Source organism: Muntiacus reevesi, chromosome 8 (assembly GCF_963930625.1).
Source record: "Muntiacus reevesi chromosome 8, mMunRee1.1, whole genome shotgun sequence".
Taxonomy (NCBI): Eukaryota; Metazoa; Chordata; class Mammalia; order Artiodactyla; family Cervidae; genus Muntiacus; species Muntiacus reevesi.
Window position 1 is genome coordinate 49,848,313 of NC_089256.1, and position 21,916 is coordinate 49,870,228.

Genomic DNA, 21,916 nt, shown 5'->3' on the forward strand with positions numbered 1-21,916 from the left:
CCTGTTTTAATTTAAATTTAATTTAATTTTAAAACCTGTTTCTTAGTTGTGGCTTTGTGAACTTTTCTTAAGCAATTGTATGATTAGTTTATATTAGAGTAATCTTTATAGCAATAAGTGATTTACTAAATATATTGAAAGATAGATATAGGAGAAGAGTTAGAAAAGCTATTAGGGTTTTTCATTTGGATATTTTATATGTATATTTTTCTCATAGTAAGTAGTTTTATAACTTACCTTTAGTTTAATGTTGATACATTTCAGTGGAGTATGAAAAGTAGGATGACTAACTTGCCCTCTCCCCAGGAATTGACTGGTTAAGTTTTTTTTTTTCTGGTTAAGTTTTAAAATTTAACATGTCACATCCTAAGAACCCCCTGAGTCTCAGGAAAACTAGTATAGTTGGTCATTCTGTAATGCCGTCATTTTTTAGAAAGTGGTAGGATAATCAAGACATTAGGAGGTCTAACCTAGTGGAAATAATGTATCTTCTTGCTTCTGATACTTTTTTATTTTTATTGCTTATTTCTTGTGTTTGAAGCATACATTATTTTTGAAACTTAGTGTTATGTATGTTCTAAAATCACTGGAGTTTATTAAAGGAAATAATGTTATCAGAGTTAGTTTACAATTTTAAAATGCTTGACTGAGTTTCCAAATTTTTGTTGTTTTTATTTAAAATAGGAACTATTGTAAGCATAGGTGACCCTAAGAAAAAATACACAAGATATGAAAAAATTGGGCAAGGGTAAGTATTTGTGACTGTATTACCAGAATATTCATGTTTTCTTGATGTCCACCTTGATAACTCTTTTGCCTACTGACATTGAACACTTATGGTATTCTCTGAGGAGTATTCTTGGATTTGTGTAAAAGTATTGAATTTGTTTCTAGATGCTATTAAAATACTGTACTACTTAGCAGTGATTGTACATTGCTGCTTCTTAAGTGTGATTTCACATTGGTGGTAAGAGATTAGATGGGTGGGAAAATTGTCCACCAAATATTTAAAGGACAGTAAGAAAATTTACTTCAAGTTTATAGTGTTTTCTTTCTTTAAATGCATTTTAGTCACATCATGAGTATGGATGTTTAATTCTACTGTCCTGATTTTGTTTAATAGTTTGCATTTTTAAAAATTACTATTTATTTATTTATTTTATGGCCATGCCACATGACTTATGGGATGTTAGTTCTCTGACCAGGGATCAAATCCAAGTCTCCCACAGTGGAGCTCAGAGTCCTAACCACTGGCCCCTCAGGGAATTCCCAATAATTTGTATTTTAAAACTATACAATCTTTCTTTTCTATTGCTTGAGAGCAGATGAACATCTTGAATTCTTAATGTTAATACTCTGAAGATTATTCTGTGAATTTTGAGAGTGAGCTTAAGTCTTTTTGACAACTTTTATGAATTTCCTTTTAAAAATAAAATTTAATTGCACCTCTGGTTTTAATAACAAAAAATTGATAATCATGTTAGTATCCTTGAGCCTAATAATGGATAAATAAATAGTGGTATGAAAAAGTGAAAGTGTTAGTTGCTCAGTCATGTCTGACTCTGCAACCCCATAGACTATAGCCCTCAATTCAGTGTTGAATCAGAAAAGCAAATTATAGAAAAATACATAAAATGAAATCATTTATATGAAGTTTTAAAAATATGTTAAATATCTTCTGTAGTGGTACACACCTGTGTCCTTAGTAAAGTATAGAGAAACATGTGGAAATTATGCACATCAAATACAGAGTGAATGTACAGCACAGATTACTTTGGGGAAGAGGGAGGATGCCTTTGGAAAGGCCACATAAGAACCTTTAAATTTGTTTGTAGTTCTTTTGTTTCTTAAGCAGGGAAATAAATCCATGAGTATATGTTACTGTTTTCTTTTTGTCTGATCTTTTTTCTGTATTTTTGTAGGTCTGAAATTTATGACAAATTTCTAGCCTAAGTTTTGGCCACAAGGATTACCTCTTTTTCTTACTCTTCCCCCCTTTGTTTTTGCTTTTACTTTTTTAAAAGATGTTCCGTCTTCGGTGTTCTTTAACCCCCTTTGTTTTGAGTATAAAGTCTTTGGATGTTATAAATGAGAATGATTTAGACATCTTAAATCTGCATGTGTCTTTTTTTCTCTAGGGCTTCTGGCACAGTTTTCACTGCTACTGATGTGGCATTGGGACAGGAGGTAAGCAACTTTTTCATACCTCTGGGTGTACCATTAGCTTTTACTCTAGGAAGAACCTAGACCTGCCTGTGAATAATCAATGAGGAATTTCTTTTTCAGTTGAATATGTTGAAGGATTACTCTAGATAATTTTATAGTGTCTTCCTATTGAGGGGAAAGAAGAAGTAATTATGTGTTTAGTTTCATAAATAAACATTTTAAAAACTATTTTCCTGGTTTGGATGAAAAGAGGATTAATTCCTGGTACTAGACTGACCTTGGGTTTAGATTTCAAGAGAAATCTGAAAATATTGGGGCTTCTGTATTACAAAGAATTGTGCATAGGCAGTGTGGAAATTAAAGTACTGCCTATGAGTAAATTATAATCTCACTGTATACGATGTATGTAGTAAATTAGATGATTAACTTATTAGTGTTTATGATTTTCTAAGAGAATTAGGAAACTTTTCTGATTTTTTTTTCCTGTTTCCATCATAGGTTGCTATTAAGCAGATTAACTTACAGAAGCAGCCAAAGAAGGAATTGATCATTAATGAGATTCTGGTGATGAAAGAATTAAAGAATCCCAATATAGTTAATTTCTTGGACAGGTAAATAGAAATTTTTCTTAAACATTGGGAGGAAAATGGTTTTGGAGATTAGCCAGGCTAGGGTTGAGTGTCAACACTGAAAAGTAAACTCAAAGTAGGGAGAGAGGTGAAAATAGCATGTTACAGTTTGTGCTCTTAGTCAATGAGTTGTGTCCGACTCTTTGCAACCCCGTGGACTGTAGCCCTCTAGGCTCCTCTGTCCTTGGGGATTCTCCAGGCAAGAATACTGGGGTGGGTTGCCCTGCCCTCCTCCAGGGGATCTTCCCAACCCAGGGACTGAACCCAGGTCTCCCTCATTGCTGGTGGATTCTTTACCGACTGAGCCACCAGGGAAGCCCATGTCACAGTTTAGACGGTCCCTTTTCTACTTAGGTATCAGTTGGCAATCAAGAGAAGGCAGTTAAATGAAGGACGTTGCTACTAGTGCTCATAATAAGTACAAATGATCAGGAGCAGAAACACTATGGAAAGATTGGCTGTGATTCATGTCTTGATACAGAGGTGGTTGGCCACTCAATTTTTAAACTTTCAGGTCAATTTTATTTCATATTTTGTCTTGGGAAAATAACATGTTTATCAAAACCTCATATAATTTAGGAATTGATGTTAAATAACAGAACAAAAAGTAGAAGAGAAAATTATGTATTTTTCTATGCAGCATATGGGATTTTAGTTCCCTGCCCACAGGTTGGCAGTGAGAGTATGAAGTCCTGATCACTGGGCCAACAGGAAATTCCCTTACAACAGATTTGTTTTTAAAGCAGGATGTCTATGTGAATGAAAGAAAAATAGTAGAAAAATAAGTGAGAATTACAGTAGTGGTTGTATTGGAGATAGGGAATTATAGGTGACTTTTTAAATTTCCACATTTAAATTTGTTTTGAATGGATTAAGAGAAAACATACTTGTAGACTGTAGGCCTACCTCTGGAGACCATGTTTATAGAAATCAACTTTCCAGGTACATTTCTCTGCTTTTTAAAATAGTATTTCAAGTCAGTGAAGCATGGGTGGTTAAGATAAGCCATGAGCTTTGGAACGAGTTGTGCTTAGTTTCAGACTCTGGTTCTGTCACCTACTGGCTGTGTGACCTTGTATGAGTTACCTAACCTTTCCAGGTCTCCATCTCCTGGAGGCCTCCATCATCTGGAAATTCATACCATACAGGGTGATTTTAATTGGAATAATCTATGTACACACTCAAGTTAGAATTGTGGACAGATTTTAAAGTGATTTAGGAAAATCATAATGACCTTCTGTTGCTTTTCTGTGCTGTTACAAAGCAGCTTTTCAGTGTTCTTCTAGCTATCAAAGCTACCAGCTTTCTAGGTTTTTTTATCAGGGTGTCTAATAATTGAAATCTTCAATATAGAGTGCCATGTATTCAAAAAAAGTGAAAGTGTGGATAGACTTTGTATGTTCTTTTTTAGTTACCTGGTGGGAGATGAATTGTTTGTGGTCATGGAATACCTAGCTGGAGGATCACTTACTGATGTTGTAACAGAGACATGCATGGATGAAGCGCAGATAGCTGCTGTGTGCAGAGAGGTGAGTTTGCTCCTTTTTTGATAAGTTACAGTAACATGTGGTTAACAGAGTTGAAAAAGGGGAAATATTTATTTTTTCAAGTAGGATACTTTTGAGGGTAAGAGGGGGTGCCATTAAAAACACCCCACTCGACAGCGGAAACAAAGACAAAGTGGTACACATATTCTCCCTGGGTGTTAATTAATGCGTCTGCTTGTGGTTTTATTGATTTCCTTAAAGGTGACCAGTGAAATGATATTCATTAATGAATTTTGAGACACGCTGTTTGTTTAGGCCAGTGGAATTCTGTCACATTGCCTGCATCTAAGCCAAAATGAGTCTTTCTTTCTTCCATGTAATCTTTTTCCTGTGGATGAAACTTGGGTTAATGATTTGCCTATTGTCATTAAAACTGAGACACTACTTCGAATCCTAGGAATCATTGTCACAAAGGGCGAAATTGTGACAGTTCTTACAACTGTTATGTTTCCTGTTATTTGGCTTCCCTCATTTTTACAGTGAATTATAAGTAAATTATAACCTTTGTTCATGTAAGGACAATATATGTGATGTTTTTCTTTTTTCATCTTTTATTTGGCATTTTTTTTAAAAAGTATTCTTCAAAGATTTTAATTCTGGTATAATTATGCTTCATTCAATGGATAATCTTTGTGATTGTTTCCAGAAGGATGGAAATAAGAACTTTTTAATAGTTTTAAATATGATAGTTTAATAATATATCGCTTAACAATGAATGTCTGAAAAAACGAAGAATGTTTGGTCACTTAAAAGTTGATATAAACAAGAATTTATTTATATTTAATTTGTTTTTCTAATAATTTTTTTTTCATAGTTGGTATAAAGTTATTTCAAGAGTTCCTCTATTTATTCCTAATTGGTATAAAGTTTTTTTAAGAGTTCTTCTACTTATTCATACTACAAGTATTTTTCTGGGGATTTATTCTTTTCAGAAATCTGCTTAAATGCTTGGTGGATGTGATGCAGTAATATACAGTTAATCTAGTTTTTTTCTTTGAGTAGTGCAGTGTTTTGGAAGGCAGCTATGCTCACCACTATACCACCAACGCTGCTCTAGTGTGTTTTGAATGAGATTTTTAGTTGTAAAGATGTACAGACTTTATTTGTTGTTCTACTTTAATGCGGATAAGAAATAAAAACAACTTTTTCCAAGTTACAATTTGTATGTGGTTTACATTAAAAAAAAACATAGCAAGCAGATTTTGAAAATTTAATTTCATTCTGTTTTTAAGGAAGTGAGAGTACTTTTTCTGCTCTTTTGACTCAGTGCTTTCTGACATATGGCATAGTATCTAGGATATGGATATAACTTTATGTAAAACCTACCATAGAAGAAAGGAAGAAAACATTTTACATCACACTGAAGAACTGGAGAGATCCAGACTCCCCAGTGTCTTATATTGATTAGATTTCTGAGTATCTCAGATTCAGATAGGAATGATTATGAGTTTATCCTTTACTGTTGAAAAGTGAAAGTGTTAGTCACTCAGTCATGTCCAATTCTTTGCATCCCCATGGACTGTGGCCTGTCAGGCTCCTCTGTCCTTAAAATTCTCTAGGCCAGAATACGGGAGTGGGTTGCCATTTCCTCTAGAGGATCTTCCCGACCCAGGGGTCAAACCAGCGTCTCGTGTGGCTCCTGCTTTGGCAGGCGGATTCTTTACCAGTGAACTACTTGGGAAGTCCCCATTACTGTTGAAATGATATCTCGAAAGCCTTGTGCATGTTTACCAAGTGCTGCGTACCTGTAGACATTTAAATTTCAACCTAAACAGGCCTAGAAATCATATTGACCCACCCATTCATTTCATAAATGAGAACATTGAAGAGTAAGTGATATTCTTATGGTATTAAATAACCTGTGGCAGAAATAAGACTAGATAAGACATTATTTAATAGTTGTTTCTGGATAAGACCAGAGTAGGAAGAACAGGATCTTATTATTTAAGGTGTCTTATTTTTGTAACTTTGCATGTGACAGAATTTTTTTCTCTGTAAATGTATTATTAGAGTGTCTTCTGCTAGATACTAGAGGTGGTACTCAGATAAATAGTGTATATGAACTTCCCTTAGACTTTTCAGGGACAATTTCATTGATAGGTGTTTTTTTTCTGTTCAGTGTTTACAGGCATTGGAGTTTTTACATGCTAACCAAGTGATCCACAGAGACATCAAAAGTGACAATGTGCTTTTGGGCATGGAAGGATCTGTTAAACTTAGTGAGTAACAAGTGAACAGATAACATTTGTATGTTACTTAAAATTTTCTGCCTTTTGTTTAAGTAAAAACTCTTTCCTGCTATTAACATTTTGATGACAATACATGGAGTGGGGGAGAATAGTAGTAAAAAGATAGGGACCAGTTGGACAACTTGAGTTTAAATAGTGGATCTGCTACTACTTGCTGAATAATTTTGGGTGAAATTATGTAATCTGTTTATGTTTATTTCCTCATTTGTATGATAAGGAAAATAATAGTACCTATCTCAGAGAATTTTTCTGAGTACTAAAAATGTAAAACACTGAGGAGCAGTACCTGGTACTATTGTAATATTGGTGCTGTCTTCCAAACATAAACTTGGATTTGTCTCTGCTACCTGTTGGGGTAGATTTTTCTCATTATGCTCTTCGTCTTTCTTTGAATTTGGTAGATGGTGGTCTAATTAGGAGAGGCCTGTGTGACCCAGACATCAGAGATGACATTTTTAGGGAGAAAATCGTTTGTAAACCCCTTTCCCTAATTGTCTTCTGTATCAGACATGATAGAGTCATGGGGGAAAAAGAAACTCTCTTCCTCTGCTGGCTATAATCTCAGTTCCAATCATGCCCTCTGGAGGATTCAAGAACTTCTACTGAGGTTTCTCCAACTATGCAAAATGCAAGACATTTCTTGGATCAGGAGACCAAAAACTATTTCTTCTGTTTGCCTAGAGAATTTGACTCCTTTTTCAACATCTCTTTTTTAAAATAGATTCTTCAGGGCCTTCCCTGATGGTCCAATGGTTAAGACTCTGGGGGTGTGAGTTCAATCCCTGGTTGGGGAACTAAGATCCCATAAACTCTGTAGTCCAGCCAAAAAGTGGGGGAGAAAAAAATCCTTCAGAGGTTATTCAACTGCAAGAATGAGGATTTAGTTTCTATTTAATGGTCAAAATATATAGTTAATAATTGTAATTTTAGTAGGAAAGCTAGAAATTGATATTCTCATAGATTTTTGGTGGATACACAGGTAAACTAAATTTGACCTTTTGGGATAATATTTTACCCTGGCTCTGCCACTCACTAGATGAATGATCTTGGTGTGCCTCAGTTTCCCCATTTGTAAAATGAAAGTCATAATAATAAATGTATCTATCATAAAGTTATAATGTGGTATGTTTTTTCTTATGAGGTACTTGAAACAGTTTTATAAGCACTCATTTTAGCTATAAATGTTATGATTTGACCTAACAATTGCTTTTTTAAGACTGTCTGCTATAGAATTGCTGAACATATGCACAGCAATAAGTACAAAAATGTTCTCTGCAACCTTGTAAAGAAAAACCAACAATATCTAAAATAATCTAGTAGTACAGAAATGGTTAAATACATTATGGTGTTTTTATGTTCTGTAAAGTTGTGTAGTTACAATAATAAGGTAGGTTAATATCGTAATACAGAAAGATCTCTAAAAATAGTTTTAAAAAGCAATTTACAAAGTATCCTAAGTAAAATATTTAAGTAAAATAAACCAAGCAGTTTGTAGATAGTTTTTTAATATTTGGAAATGCATAACAAAAGTCCAGAACTTACAGACCTAAATGTTAACAGTATTTACATGTGGAATAGAATGAGTTTAACAGTAGAAGGAAGGAAACGGTTCTAGATTCTTATGTTGACTTTCCTACTGAATTAATGCTGGGTTCTAAATTAGGTATCCTGCTCCTCAGTTATAAAATGAGGTGGTTGGAATAGAGTAATGCTGGTGAAGACCTTGTGAGTACAGTTGCAGTTAAATGTGTTCTTTTTCTGGGCTCTCATATGCTTCTTATTAATTCTAGCTTCTGTTTTTTTTCCTTCAAAAGTAGTGTCCACTTCCTGACCTTTACCTGATTGACAGTGGACACAGTTTTGGTGTCCAGCTTTGGTAACTTTTTCTTTTAGATCTTTTTCAACTTTATTAAAAGTTTTAGGATAAAATTAATTGTTTAGAATAAAAACCTTCTTAATAATTTACCTTCTTGTTTTGGGAAGTAAAAGTTAAAAAGTGAGAGTGTATAACATCAAAATATCTGGAAGTCCATTCTCGCTTATTAATACATTCTTAAAGTCATATAAAGTAAACTCCTAAAACAACCCATGGACTCCATTAACTCAAGATGTTTTGTATTTTTTTGTTTTGTAGCTGACTTTGGTTTCTGCGCCCAGATCACCCCTGAGCAGAGTAAGCGGAGTACCATGGTTGGAACGCCATACTGGATGGCACCAGAGGTGGTTACACGGAAAGCTTATGGGCCTAAAGTAGACATCTGGTCTCTGGGTATCATGGCTATTGAGATGGTAGAAGGAGAGCCTCCATACCTCAATGAAAATCCTTTGAGGGTAAGACTAGTTAAACACTAACCTTACTTTCAGAAAAATAATTTTCTTTTAAATCATTAATTTAGAACTTGCATGTGCTAGGCACTGGCCAAGGATTTAGGATACAAAATTGATTAAAACCAAAAAAACCCAGTCTCTTCTCTCACTCTGTATCTAAAAAGTATTTGCTTCTGAGTTACTGAGTTGAGTGTGTTAGGTTGAAGAGTTTGTAATTTTTTGATAAGCTGTATTGTTTCTAAATTTGCACATAAATAAGGATTTGCTCAGTTTTCTGTAAAATTAAGAGACTCTAGATATGACCTTCAGGTTTGACTTTGAACTTTGGCCTCTGTACCCCCAGGTACAAAGAGGAAAGCAGGATCCCATCTGTGAGAAGGCTGGGTAGATGGCAGTGTTAAAGCCCATATTCAGACAAAAGAGTGAGGGTCCCCAGAAACAGATAAAGTCAGTAGACTTTAAACGGTTTCATGTTCCAGCAGCAGAGGTACAGTTCCAACTTTCCTTCTTTCTCTCGTTTTTCTTTCCTTTTCTTCCTCCCTTCCTCCTTTTCTCCATTCCTTCTCTTCCTCCTACCCTCCCTCTCCTCTTTCCTTCCTTTTTTTACATTACCGTATATAACTCCATATCAGTAGTTATTAAGGAAATGCAAATCAGAACCTCAGTAAGATCACTTCATGCCTACTAGAATGACTGTAATAAAAAAGGCAGAAAATGATAAGTATTGGTGAGAATCTGGAGAAACTGGAACCCTCATGCATTGCTAGTGGGAATGTAAAATGGTATAGCACTTTGGAAAACAGTTTGACAGTTTCTTTAAAAATTGACATTGAGTTACCATGTAACTTGGCAATTCCTCTGCTAGGTAAATAACCAAGAGAATTAAAAGTATATATTCACCCAAGAACTTGTCCACAAATGTTCATAGCAGCATTATTCATAATAGCCAAAAGGTGGAAACAACCCAGATGTCTGTCACCTGCTGAGTGAATAGACAGAAGTAGTATGTCCACACAGTGGGATGTTATTTAGCTTTAACAAAGGAAAAGATGTACAGATGCATGCTGCATTGAACCTTGAAGGCATTATGATAAGTGAAAGAAGTCAGACATAAAAGATTACATATTGTCAGATTCCCTTGATTGATTCCTCATTTGTGGTAGTTAGGTTCTATAAAACAGCAAACACTGAATTAACAAATACTGAACCGTTGCTTCTAGAAGAAGTATAGGGCGAGGTTCCTGCTTGCCTTGGTCACATTTTTGTCACCTGATCAGTACCTCACCTTGTTTTATATCTATTTCTGTTTAAATACACTTTATTTAATATGTATTGTTGATTCAGTCATGTTGGACTTACAGCCACTGTAACTCATGCTTGAATTTACCTTATCAAACTAGTACATTTTCTCCATAAGGTACATCATAGCCTTCTTGCCCTTAGGAATGCTGAACAGTACTCTGCTTTTCACCTCTCTGCAAATGTTTATAGATGACCACAGAAGCACTGAGAGTATTGACCTGGGGGTTACAGATTAATTTTAGTGAACAGGTAAATTCACCTATTGGAATCCTCAAATAATGATCAACTGACTATGAAGTCTCTGGAATAGGCACATCCATAGAGACAGATTAGTAGTTTACAGGAACTGAAGAGAGGAGGAAATGTAATACATGTGAGTGTTCTTTTTGGAAGGATAAAAATGTACTGCAATTAGACATTAGTGATGGCTGTATAGTCTTGCAAATATACTAAAGACCTTAAATTGTACATTTTAAAAGGGTGACGTGAATTTCATCTCAGTGAAGTAATTATTTTAAAGTTTTGAAATACCATACATGACTACAGACTTATTGCCAGAAATTTAAAAAAAAAATTTTTTTTCAAAATAAGTTGGATATGCTGTAAAATGAGCTACAGAGGCCAGTGAAATGGGTATATGTAGAAGGTTCTCTGTCGGGATTGTGTTGGATTTTGATGCTTATTTTCCTAGTGCTTTTTATCCTCTTGCAGAGATTCCAGTTCAACTGAGCAATTAAAGTATTTATATAGAAGTGATTAATTTTAAAACTCTGCAGAACAGTTTTTAAAACTGCCAAACTGGTTCATTCATATGTTTGGCAAACACTGATTTGAATACTTGCTCAAGACACTCAGATCAATAAGATGCTGTGTAAGGTACAGTCTTAAATAACCAACAAAAATTTCTGCCACTATAGAAGGGGAAGGAAGACAATTTTTAGAATAGAAATAATGTAATATGTTAAATGATGGACCCTTAAGTACTGGGACTGGTAGGCAGAGAGTCAAGTGTCCAATTTCAAAAGAGTGGTTGGGGAGGCTTCACTGAGGTAACATTTGAACATAGGAAATAGGAGTGAAACTCAGTTACTTAAGGGAAGAACATTTCCATCATGTGTAAAGGCCCTAAGCAGGAGCATTTCTTAAGTATTCAGAGATCCTTAAGGATTCCAGCATAGCTAGCCTACAGTTGAGTCCACAGCAGGAGAAAAAAGGTGGATCAGTTAAGACATGAAGCCAACTGTGGTACCTTAGGCCTTTGTAAGAATTTTGGCTTCTGCACAAGTAAGACAAGGAGACTCTTGGAGAGTATTGAATAGAGAGGTGAAAGTGATCTTCCTTATGTTTTAACAGGATCACTCTTAGATTTTGATGGGATTACTTTGTTGAGAAGAGATTCTCAAGAAAGGCAAAGGCAGAAGCAGGAAGACCAACTTTAGGAGACTGATGCAGTGATCCAGGCAAGAAATGCTGATAGCCGAGACCTAAATGGTGATGGGGGAGGCTGGAAAAAGTAGTTGGATTCTGAATGTATTTTGAAAGGAGAGCCTACCTGACAGAGAGGGAGAGATGCCCCTAGGAGCTTGGCCTAAGCAATTGGAGTGATGAAACTGAGGCTCTCCTTGGCTGAAATGGGGAAGACTGCAAGTAGAGAAGTGGAGGTGGCAGGTGCCAAATCAGGAAGTAGCATCTTTAACTTGTTTTGGACATGTTAGGTTTGAGGTGCCTGTTAAGATATCCAAGTGTCCATGTGGATATATTGAATAGGCTGTTGAATGTGGAAGTCTGGGATCCAGGATAGAAATATAAAGTTGTTAGCTGTAGAATTTTTTTTTTTTTTTTATAAAGTTGTTAGCTGTAGAATTTTTTTTTTTTTTTTTAGCTGTAGAGTTTTTTAAAGCTCTGAGATCAGGTCACCAGGTCTAATGGGCATAGACAGACAATAGAAGAGATATGGCTTGCATCCTGAGGCACTGCATAGTTAAGCATTGATCCTAGTTTTTAGGATATATTCAACTTATCAACTTTTTTTGAAAGTGCTGCATCTATATTTATAAGTTAATTGGTTGTTATTTAGTCACTCAGTCATGTCCAACTGTTTGCAGCCCCATGGACTGCAGCATATCAGACTTCCTTGTGTTTCACTATCTCCTGGAGCTTGCTCAAATTCATGTCCATTGAGTCAGTGATGCCATCCAACCATCTCGTCCTCTGTCATTCCCTTCTCCTCCTGCCCTCAATCTTTCCCAGCCTCAGGGTCTTTTTTAATGAGTTGGCTCTTCACATCAGGTAGCCAAAGTATTGGAGTTTCAGCTTCAGCATCAGGCCTTCCAATGAATATTCAGTATTGATTTCCTTTAGGATTGACTGGTTTGATCTCCTTGCAGTCCAAGGGACACTCAAGAGTCTTCTCCAGCCTCACAGTTCAAAAGCAGTAAGCACCGAAATAATCAAATCAGAGTACTACCAGGCAGTTTAAAAAAGCAGAAAAATACAGTCCATAATGAGGAGGAAAATCCATCTATTGAAACCATCCCAGAACTGACACAGATAAAAGAATTCATGTACAAGGTCATTAAAATAATTTTAATAGTTGCGTTCCAGATAAAAAAATAGAGACATTAAAAGCTTTTTTTTTTTTTTAACTCAAATCTAACTTTTAGGTAGTAACTATAGAATTTGAGATTGTATTAATGGCAGGTAATATAGATTAGTGATTTAATGATCATAGATATAATAATAAATATGAGAAATAAGGGCCGAAATGAATTTCTTAAAAAATGAAATAGTATCAGTGAGCTGTGAGACAACTTTAGGTGTTCTCTTATGTGTTCGATATATGTTACAAAGTTTTAAAACAAACAAAAGAAACCAGTCAACTAAGAAATCTACAGCCAACAATCTTGTAAAAACTAAGGTAAAATAAAGGTTTTCTCAGACATACAGAAGTTGAATTTATCACCAGTGGATCTATACTACAAGAAATATTAAAGGAAGTCTTTTAAGCAGAAAGAAAGAGATAATGTGGTTCCACAAAAAGAAATGAAGAGCACTAGAAATAGCAACTATGTTGGTATATACATATAATATTTTTCTTATCTAAGTATCTTAAAAAAATAAAATTGTTTAAATATAACAGTGACAGGAGGAAAGAGCCTGTGTGTATGTAAAATGACAAAAGTGATTAACTAAATATGGCAGAAGAGACAAACCTCCTATTCAGAAGAATTCTGAATAAAGTATGTAGATATTCCACCTCAAAGGAGATGGATCCTAACTCCCCTTTCCTTAAGTGTAGACTGCAGAGAGTTTCCTTCCAAGGAGCACAGTTTGAAAAGGGGGAGAAAGGAATAACATTACAGTGGAGAAACCTGACAAACATTACCTAAACCAGGCTTAGATCAGCTCGGTACCATCAGTGGTGAATCATGGCTGATAGTATATACCTTTGATATGATGTCATGAAAGTGGCACTCTTTTTAAAAATTAGGTTATTTATTTATTTATTTATTTATGTCTGTGCTGGGTCTTCGCTGCTGCCCAGGCTTTTCTCTCATTTCAGTGAACAGGAACTGCTCTCTAGTTGTGGTGAGTGGGCTTCTCATTGCGGTGTCTTCTCTCGTTGCGGAGCACAGGCTCTAGGGTGCGCAGGCTTCAGTAGTTGCTGCTCCCAGGCTCTAAAGTACAGGCTCAGTAGTTGTGGCACATGGGCTTAGTTGCTCAGCGGCATGTGGGATATTCCCAGACTGTCCCAGACACAGGGATCGAACCTGTGTCTCCTGCATTGGCAGGCAGATTCTTTACCACTGAGCCATCAGGGAAGCCCTGGCACTCTTTAACTTTGATCTTCTTCCCCAGAAGCCATAATCTCAGTCTAATCAAGAGAGAAAAAGATAAAGAAAAATTCCAGTAGAGAGGCATCATACAATATAAAACCTGACCAGTACTCCTCCAAACTATCAAAGTTGTCAAAAAGAAAGTCTGAGGAATTGCTCTAGCCAAGAGGAGCCGTAGAACCCATGACAAGTGAATGTAATGTATGGTGTCTTGGAACAGAGACAGGAGAGGGAGAGAGTGAGTGAAACAGGGATACCTAGTGTGAATGCTGGAAGCCCTAAGGGCCCCTGTGAGGTTAGTGATGCCAGTACCAGGGGTATATCTTTTTTCTCCTCCATACTTAGCTGCGTGGGTATAGGCAGAATTTTAGCCATGTTTAGCCAAGTGAATACTATGAAGTGTGAGAAGGTCAAAGAAGTGATCATGTGAAAGGGATGATAGACACTGGAAGATCAATGGGAATTAAGTCCATTGGAGTCAAAGAATTGCTGGCATTCGGGTACTAGGAGTGAAAAAGGTAGGAGGTGGAGTACAATTGAGATTTAATAGTTGCAGTTACTGGTACCGATGGCATAGCATGTGACCATGGGATGTGTGTGGCTGAGGCAGGTGAGCAGACAAGAACATCAAAGAGGACATCCAGGAACTGTAACAAGCATCTTTGTATACTGAAATTGCCATGAATATGAGTCATGTTAGAGATAATAACAGTGTTTGGGAGATGTTTAAAACAAGGAAAAGTAGATATGAGTTTGAAAGCCCAGAAATTACAGAATAGGAGGGAGAGAGCTCACAGAGGCAATGAGTAGCAAAAGGAACACTGGTCTCCAGGCTCAGATGTATAAGTACAGAGGTGTGGAGAGCACTGTGGGTGAGGCCCAATCCTCCTGGAAGAGCCAGGCCTCAAAAAGAAAAATATATGGGGGGGGTGTGGGGGGGTGTGGTAAGGAGAACTGTATGAAAAAATTTGACCCAGAAAGGGGAATATGCTGAACCAAATGGGTATTAGAATGGAGAAACTGAGGGATGACTGGGAGACCTGGCTGCTTATAATCACTAATATGAATGAAGATAAGGAGTATAATAAGATTTATCCTAAAATGGAGAAAAGGTTACTAAGTATTTGGAGAGGAGAAGTATCTAATGCAAGTGCTTTTTTTTTTTTCAATTTATTTATTTTTTTAATTGAAAGATAATTGCTTTTCATAATTTCCTTGTTTTCTGTCAAACAGCAACATGAATCAGCCATAGGTATGGGCTTCCCTCTTAATCCTTTTTGATGAAAGTGTAGAAGCTCCTAACAGTGTTATGATCTTAACTTGAAAATAACTGCTAGCTCAGAGATTGTTTCTTAGAATGGAATTTTTAAATGAAAATTTGAAAGGAAATGTTATGTAAAGAGAAATGAGCTTAGGTGACAAGAAAATGGACGCACTCATATACTGATGATTTGTGTCAGCTGATATTCTTTTTTTGATGGCATTTTGGTAATACAGCAGAATCTTTAAATAATTCAGTTGAATATCTAGGTGACCTTGGGTTGATACTTTATCCAAAGTATGATCCATGAAATAATAAATTGGATTTCATTAAAATTGGAATAATCTTCTCTTGAGAAAGACATTATTAAGAGAGTGAAATGACCAGTCACAAATATTGAAAATATTTCCAAATATTTCTAAAATGCGTATCTGATAAAAAGAGTGTTATCCAAAATGTACAAACTACTGTTAGAATTCAACAAGGAAAACATCCTAATGTGAATATAGTGAAAGATTTGAACAGACAACTCATCAAAGAAGATCCATGGGTAGCAAACAAGGCATGTAAAAAGATGTTCAACATCATATCATTAGTGAGTTGCTAATGAATTAAAACAAAAATGAGATAGCACTACAGACTTGACAGAATGGCCTAAAATTCACACATCATTATCTTACGGATTCCATAATTTATATTAGGGTTCACTCTTGATGTCATATATATCCTATGAATTTGAACTAATGTATACTGAATAATATGTCCTTTATTAAAGTATCTTAAAGAGTATTTTCACTGCCTTAAAAATCCTGTGTGTTCCATCTGTTTATAGTTATATAGATGTAGCTAGTTTAAAATTTTTTAGAAAGGTTTCAACAGATCTCATTGTTTTAAAATGTTGTATAACTTGGAAAAAAAATCTTAAGAAAGATAAATGAGATACTATTTGTGGATTGTGAAATTGTGGTCATTTTTCTTTATACCCTTATATAGTAGTTTTTTTTTTTTTTTTGCCAATGTGTATTTGTAATCCAAAAAAAGAAAAGGGTGAAGATAATTTTGAAAAATAAGTCAGGGAACTATAGCATCTAAATATAAAGTTAAAAATATTTAACCAACATGGGTAGAAATAAGAACTTACTTTAGTGTGTATGGAAGTTGTCTTTAAGTAACTTTTAAAGTACTCTCTCACTTTGTTGAACTGTCTCAAGTATGTCAAAGTTATTCTTGTGTTTTTAGGCCTTGTACCTGATAGCAACTAATGGAACCCCAGAACTTCAGAATCCAGAGAAGCTTTCCCCAATATTTCGGGATTTCTTAAATCGATGTCTGGAGATGGATGTGGAGAAAAGGGGTTCAGCCAGAGAATTGTTACAGGTGAGTTTGGAAAGAATACAATTTTGGGGAAAAGTTGACTTTTTCGAATAGCCAGCAGGAAGTTTTCATGGGGTTAATAAGTATATTTCACTGTTCATTCCTCACCAGCAGCATGGCAGCTGCTGCATTTTAGGATTTTATCTGCTGGGAATAAAATACCCATAACACTGGAATAAGAATATGAGTTGTTACATATTACCAGTTTTCACACCAGTTCATTGCAGTCATGGGTATCTGAATCGTTTAACTGAGTTTTTATAGTATTGGAAGAACTAAATAGAATACACTTTCAACCATAAAAGTGATGTATTGATTATATTGACTTTTATATAGGTGTTGAAATATTTGTTAAATAAATTATGATCTATAAAGTAGTCTTTAGGGCTTACTTGAAAAAAAATATTTAGCTTCTAAACTTGTGACATTTACACATTTATTTTTTCCTGCTCTTTCTGGCAGCATCCCTTCCTGAAACTGGCCAAGCCATTATCCAGCTTGACACCACTGATTATGGCAGCTAAAGAAGCAATGAAGAGTAACCGTTAACATCATTGCTGTGGCCTCGTATTCTTTTTTCCATTTTCTAAAAGAAGTCTTTTAATATATGAAAATTATTATTCTTTTGGGGTTTAAAGAAATGGTCTGCATAACCTGGAGAAAAAAAATAAACTACTACTTCCTGAAGACAACCAAGAAAAAATTGCAAAACAGAATGACAACTTTAGGGTCCAAAAGGAATTGTGGACTGAATCACTAGCCTTACGTCTTTGTGCAGAAAGCCCATCAGGGCCATTTATCATGCTTGAGATTTGCATTTTATTTTTCTGATATCATTATAATAGATCCCATTCATTGTCCCTTTTGGGGTGTTTTCAATACTTGAATGGCAGATTTGAGTTTTTCAGAGTATTTGTTTTATCTGCTAGTCTTCTTTTCTCTCTTCTTCATAGCTTTCTTTTTCCTTGACTTTCTCCTTTTGAATTGCTTTGAGAAGTGTTTCTTATGCCTAAATTGGAGGCAAGTGTGATGGAAATTATGTAGCTCCTTATATTGGCAAAGGAACTCAGTATGGTTTGACTTTGTATAGAAGTTAGAACCAGCTGTTGTTACGTGTAATATTTCAGTTTAGAATTTGAGCTGAAGGGAAGAAAAGTATGTGATTTTTACCTTTTTTAAGCAAATGTGAAAGAGTCAATTTTAGAAATTTCATGGTAGTGAGTTGTTTGGCATTTGTTACATGTATAGAGAGAAGACTAATAATCTATATTTATAACTAAATCATTGAAACAAGAAAAGAATCCCATTGACTATACATTCTTAGAGTTTTTTTTTCCTTCCTGTGTCCTCCTCAGACTTTGCTTTAGGACTTCCTGCCACTACTTTCCTCTTCCCTCTTTTTTCCCCCCTTCATTTTGGAGATAAGTTTCTGTATATGTTGTAAGTTTAGCTAGTTTGTTTGTTTTTTAATTAACCCTCTCTCACCCTACTCCTCCCTCTCCCTTCCCATGGCAAATAATATAATAACCATTGAATTTTAAAATCTAAAACTTAACTATTTTTTTCCATTTAAAGGTGAAAAATATTTGGAGTTAACAAAGTGAGAGACTTGAACCTTGGTGAGCTCTAAAATAATTAGATAAGATTATATTAATGGAAGAGAAATGTCAGTTACTTAGAGATGCAGCTTCTGACCAGTAAACTGTAGAGATTTGTGATAAACATTGTTCCCAACCCATTATCAGCATTCTACTGTCTGTGAGAACTTAAGTGACAAAGTACTTCTTAGTAAATTCATGGGTCATTTGAGATGTTGAGTTACTTTTGAATTTTTTTCAAATAAGTAAATAATATTCATGTAAAAAACTGGAGAAAGAAGGAATAATGAAATGTGCTTGTTAATAGCAATACTGTTTTTATTTTAAAGATTTAAAAAAGGTCTGTGACCTGTAGCATTAATTATTCGAGTGCCCTCTCTTCTCCCTTCCTCTCCTGTCCTCTTCTTCGCTGGTCATTTCAATTGTTTGACTCTTGAAGGCAGTATTTCCCTTCTGACATGGCAAGAGCCACGTAAAAGAGAAAAATCCGTGGTTTGGTTCTGGCTTTTTATTCCCACCATTCACTCATAGTTGACTTCACACCTACTTGCCATCCTGCAATAGTACAAATTGTGAATAAAAATAATTTTGATGTTTTGAAGTGCATTAGGAGAACTGATAGAGTTTTATTTCCTATCATTCCCACCATATTTGTGTTAAGATATATAGGTATAAGGATAGAAATGACTGGTGGTTGGTTTTTGTTTTTTTTTTTTTTTAATTGGTAATGCAATGTTGGAGAGTTACACAAAAACAAGTAAAATAATTCATGGAATTTGTATCTAGAGCACTTAATGGTCTCTGTTTTCAGTTTGATTGTTGATTTTATTTTTCTCTGGATTATATTGACCTTCTACAACTATTACTAAATTACAGAAGAAGCTGGTTTATCTAGTGGAAAGCTACAGTGTCTCTTGAGTTCCAGATTTGGACATTCTTTGTAAATAGTTGTCTGGATGGATTATAATAAAGAAGATGCTACCAGTGAAATAGAAAACCAACTAGATGACACGAGACTGTGATCCTCATGACCACTCTAGAAGGCACTTCTATACATAAATCATAGAGACCATATTAATTGGATGTAGTGCCAGTGCCCCGTTTTTTTGCCTGTGACTCAACAAAGATCTTTTCAGTTTATAGAAGCAGTTTGGGTTTGTATTTACAGCTTCTCTAATGGTTACCTGCATGTCCATTGCTGGCAACGGACTTTGTCATTAAAACCTGACTTCTAGGTTAAGGGCGCTACACTGTGGTTTATTCTTTACTTACTTGGATAAACTAACTTGTAATAGAAATATACTTTGGTTAATTCTGAACTATGTCATTTTTGAATAATCTTAATCTTAAAAGCAATACAGAATTGTGATTTATTAATTTTAAATTAAAATGTTCACATCTTGTTACAAGAAAAATTATATCTGAATCAAGATTCATGGTTTTTTCTTAATAACTGCCTTTTGTATTTACCCTTTTTGTCATTACTGTAGAATGAAAATTCTCATTTAAATCTAAAAATTACCTTAGTAGTCTTCTTTTGTTGTTAAGACAATATTACTATAGTATTTATTATATTTCAGACTCTCTGGCAGTCTAAAAGTTTCCTTTTCCTCCTGTTCCTTTTGCTACTTTTAGGGACAGTTAAAACTGGGAAACCATGAAAATATTGAATATTTTATCCTACCTAGAATAGTAAAAAACCAAGTTGAGTGATTGTGCTAGCATAAGAAACTAAGGCTAACACAACTCTGTCTTTATGTGTTGAGTGCCTGGCACGTAATATAAATTCTCTTTCCCTCAATATATAAATATTAAGCTGCTTAAGATGTATCTAGTTACCACAATCCTAAATGACCCTGTGCCTTTAATGAGCAATTTAAAACTACCTATGAGTATTTCTTTGTAGGGCTCACATAAATGCATATTTGTTTATATATACTGTATTCTAGTTTGGAGTAATTTTAGATCTGATCAGGCAAGTAACTCTAATTAGAACAAAATGGGTGCTTAAAAATTTTGCATTAGTGTTTTAGTCTAAAAGTTTAAAAGGATACTGAGATTCATATTGAGTGAAATGTCTAAAATCATTGTAGACAATAGCTGAAGTCCAGGTTAAACTTCTTTGGGGTTTTTTATAGTGAAATTCATAGTAATATAAAAAGCAGATTGTCTTCCTTGTCTCAACTGCTCGCACAATAGAGAAACCGTTAAAATCAGTTTTTCCCACAGGTATATGAGTATGTGTAAGAAAGGGAAAAAGAAAATACACACACACACACACACACACGGATTTTATTTCTCACTAACACATTTATCGACCACATTGACAAAGACACCGTGGTGAATACTGTGAGGATTACAAAGGAGAACTGAGCACCGGCCTGGCCTTGAGAGAAGTGAAGTCTTTCTCACTCACAATTCTAGAATGTTGCCAAATGGAGAGAAAAAATGTATGATAATTCTGTCAAACATACTTTCATTCTGTGTTAAGCAGAGAATTAACTTTGAAATTGAACATCTTTGGTAGGAATGTCTTGTGGAGGTTTTTTTTTTTTTTTGGTAGCTAGAAATGGAATTAAGTGAAAGTAACTTGTTTTCTGTTTTGTCTTCAAATTTTATATTGACTTATTTTTAATTTAATCCCATTCAATTATTTAATTGTTACATTGATATTAACTGCTGTATTTGATGACCTTGTTCAATAATTTTGTTCTTTCAGGGCTAGAAATAAACTTTTTAATGTTCATTTTCCCTTTTCATAAACTTTAATTCTTTCTTTAGATCAGAGTAGCTTAAAAGAATATAGGTAATAGGTTTTCAAACTACATTCTAGTATTTTTAAGGATGACTATTTTTTAAACGTGTCATGGCACTATGAATGTATTACAGAGCTCCAAATTAGAAAGACTTTCAGAAATCATTGATTGATAAGCATGAGCCTTCCCTCTTCTAAATCAGGTTCAGAATAAATTTATTCAAAATGAAACGTGCAGTGTTCTAAGGCATCATTTCATTATACACATTTAATTTGAATGTTGGATATCCTGACATGGAGAACAGATGCATTATAGAGTTCAGGATGAAAAAACAAAATTGTACATAAAAAAGTATGAGGATGTAGGCCATGACTGCTTAAAATATTTGTTACACTATAAAACTGCTTAGTGCTATTCTGACATTTGTATTTCTTTAACTATAGCAAATGCTCAAAACGTTTATCTAGGAAAAGTTTAAAAATGCCTGGGCGATTGATTTGATTGAAAAGCACTATTTGTAGGAGCTTGATACATGCTTTACTACTATTTTGAAATTTGTGACTTTTTAAAATTAGAGAATTATTTTTTATGCAGATAATTTTTTAGCAAGCTTTATCTTTTGAAGAGGAGGAAGAAGAGTAGAACAGTGAAGGGAAAGGTCTTTTTTAAACCTCATTTTTTTTTTTAGGTTTTTAGCAAAATAATATGCATAGATAATCTTTAAGGAGTCATAATAAACAGTACCAGTCCTCAGCTGTTAGCTTCCTCACTGCAGAGTCCTGCTCCACAGAGGCATCTGCTTTTAACTTTGAACTGGTTTTAGCATGCATTAATTTTCAGATTTCTAAATTTAAGTATTAAATGCTGGTA

General features: G+C 34.7%; 1 protein-coding gene across 1 annotated transcript in view; it reads left to right on the top strand.

Moving 5' to 3' along the window:
- The window catches only part of PAK2 (p21 (RAC1) activated kinase 2), a 76,308-nt gene extending 55,272 nt beyond the window's left edge, over positions 1-21,036 (top strand). Inside the window, exons 8-15 of the mRNA XM_065942388.1 lie at positions 685-748; positions 2,139-2,187; positions 2,665-2,777; positions 4,207-4,324; positions 6,462-6,561; positions 8,726-8,922; positions 16,558-16,695; positions 17,155-21,036. Of these exons, the coding sequence (XP_065798460.1) occupies positions 685-748; positions 2,139-2,187; positions 2,665-2,777; positions 4,207-4,324; positions 6,462-6,561; positions 8,726-8,922; positions 16,558-16,695; positions 17,155-17,241 (866 nt within the window). The 3' untranslated portion in view covers positions 17,242-21,036. The remainder of the gene's footprint in view (positions 1-684; positions 749-2,138; positions 2,188-2,664; positions 2,778-4,206; positions 4,325-6,461; positions 6,562-8,725; positions 8,923-16,557; positions 16,696-17,154) is intronic.
- Positions 21,037-21,916: the final 880 nt, after the last annotated feature.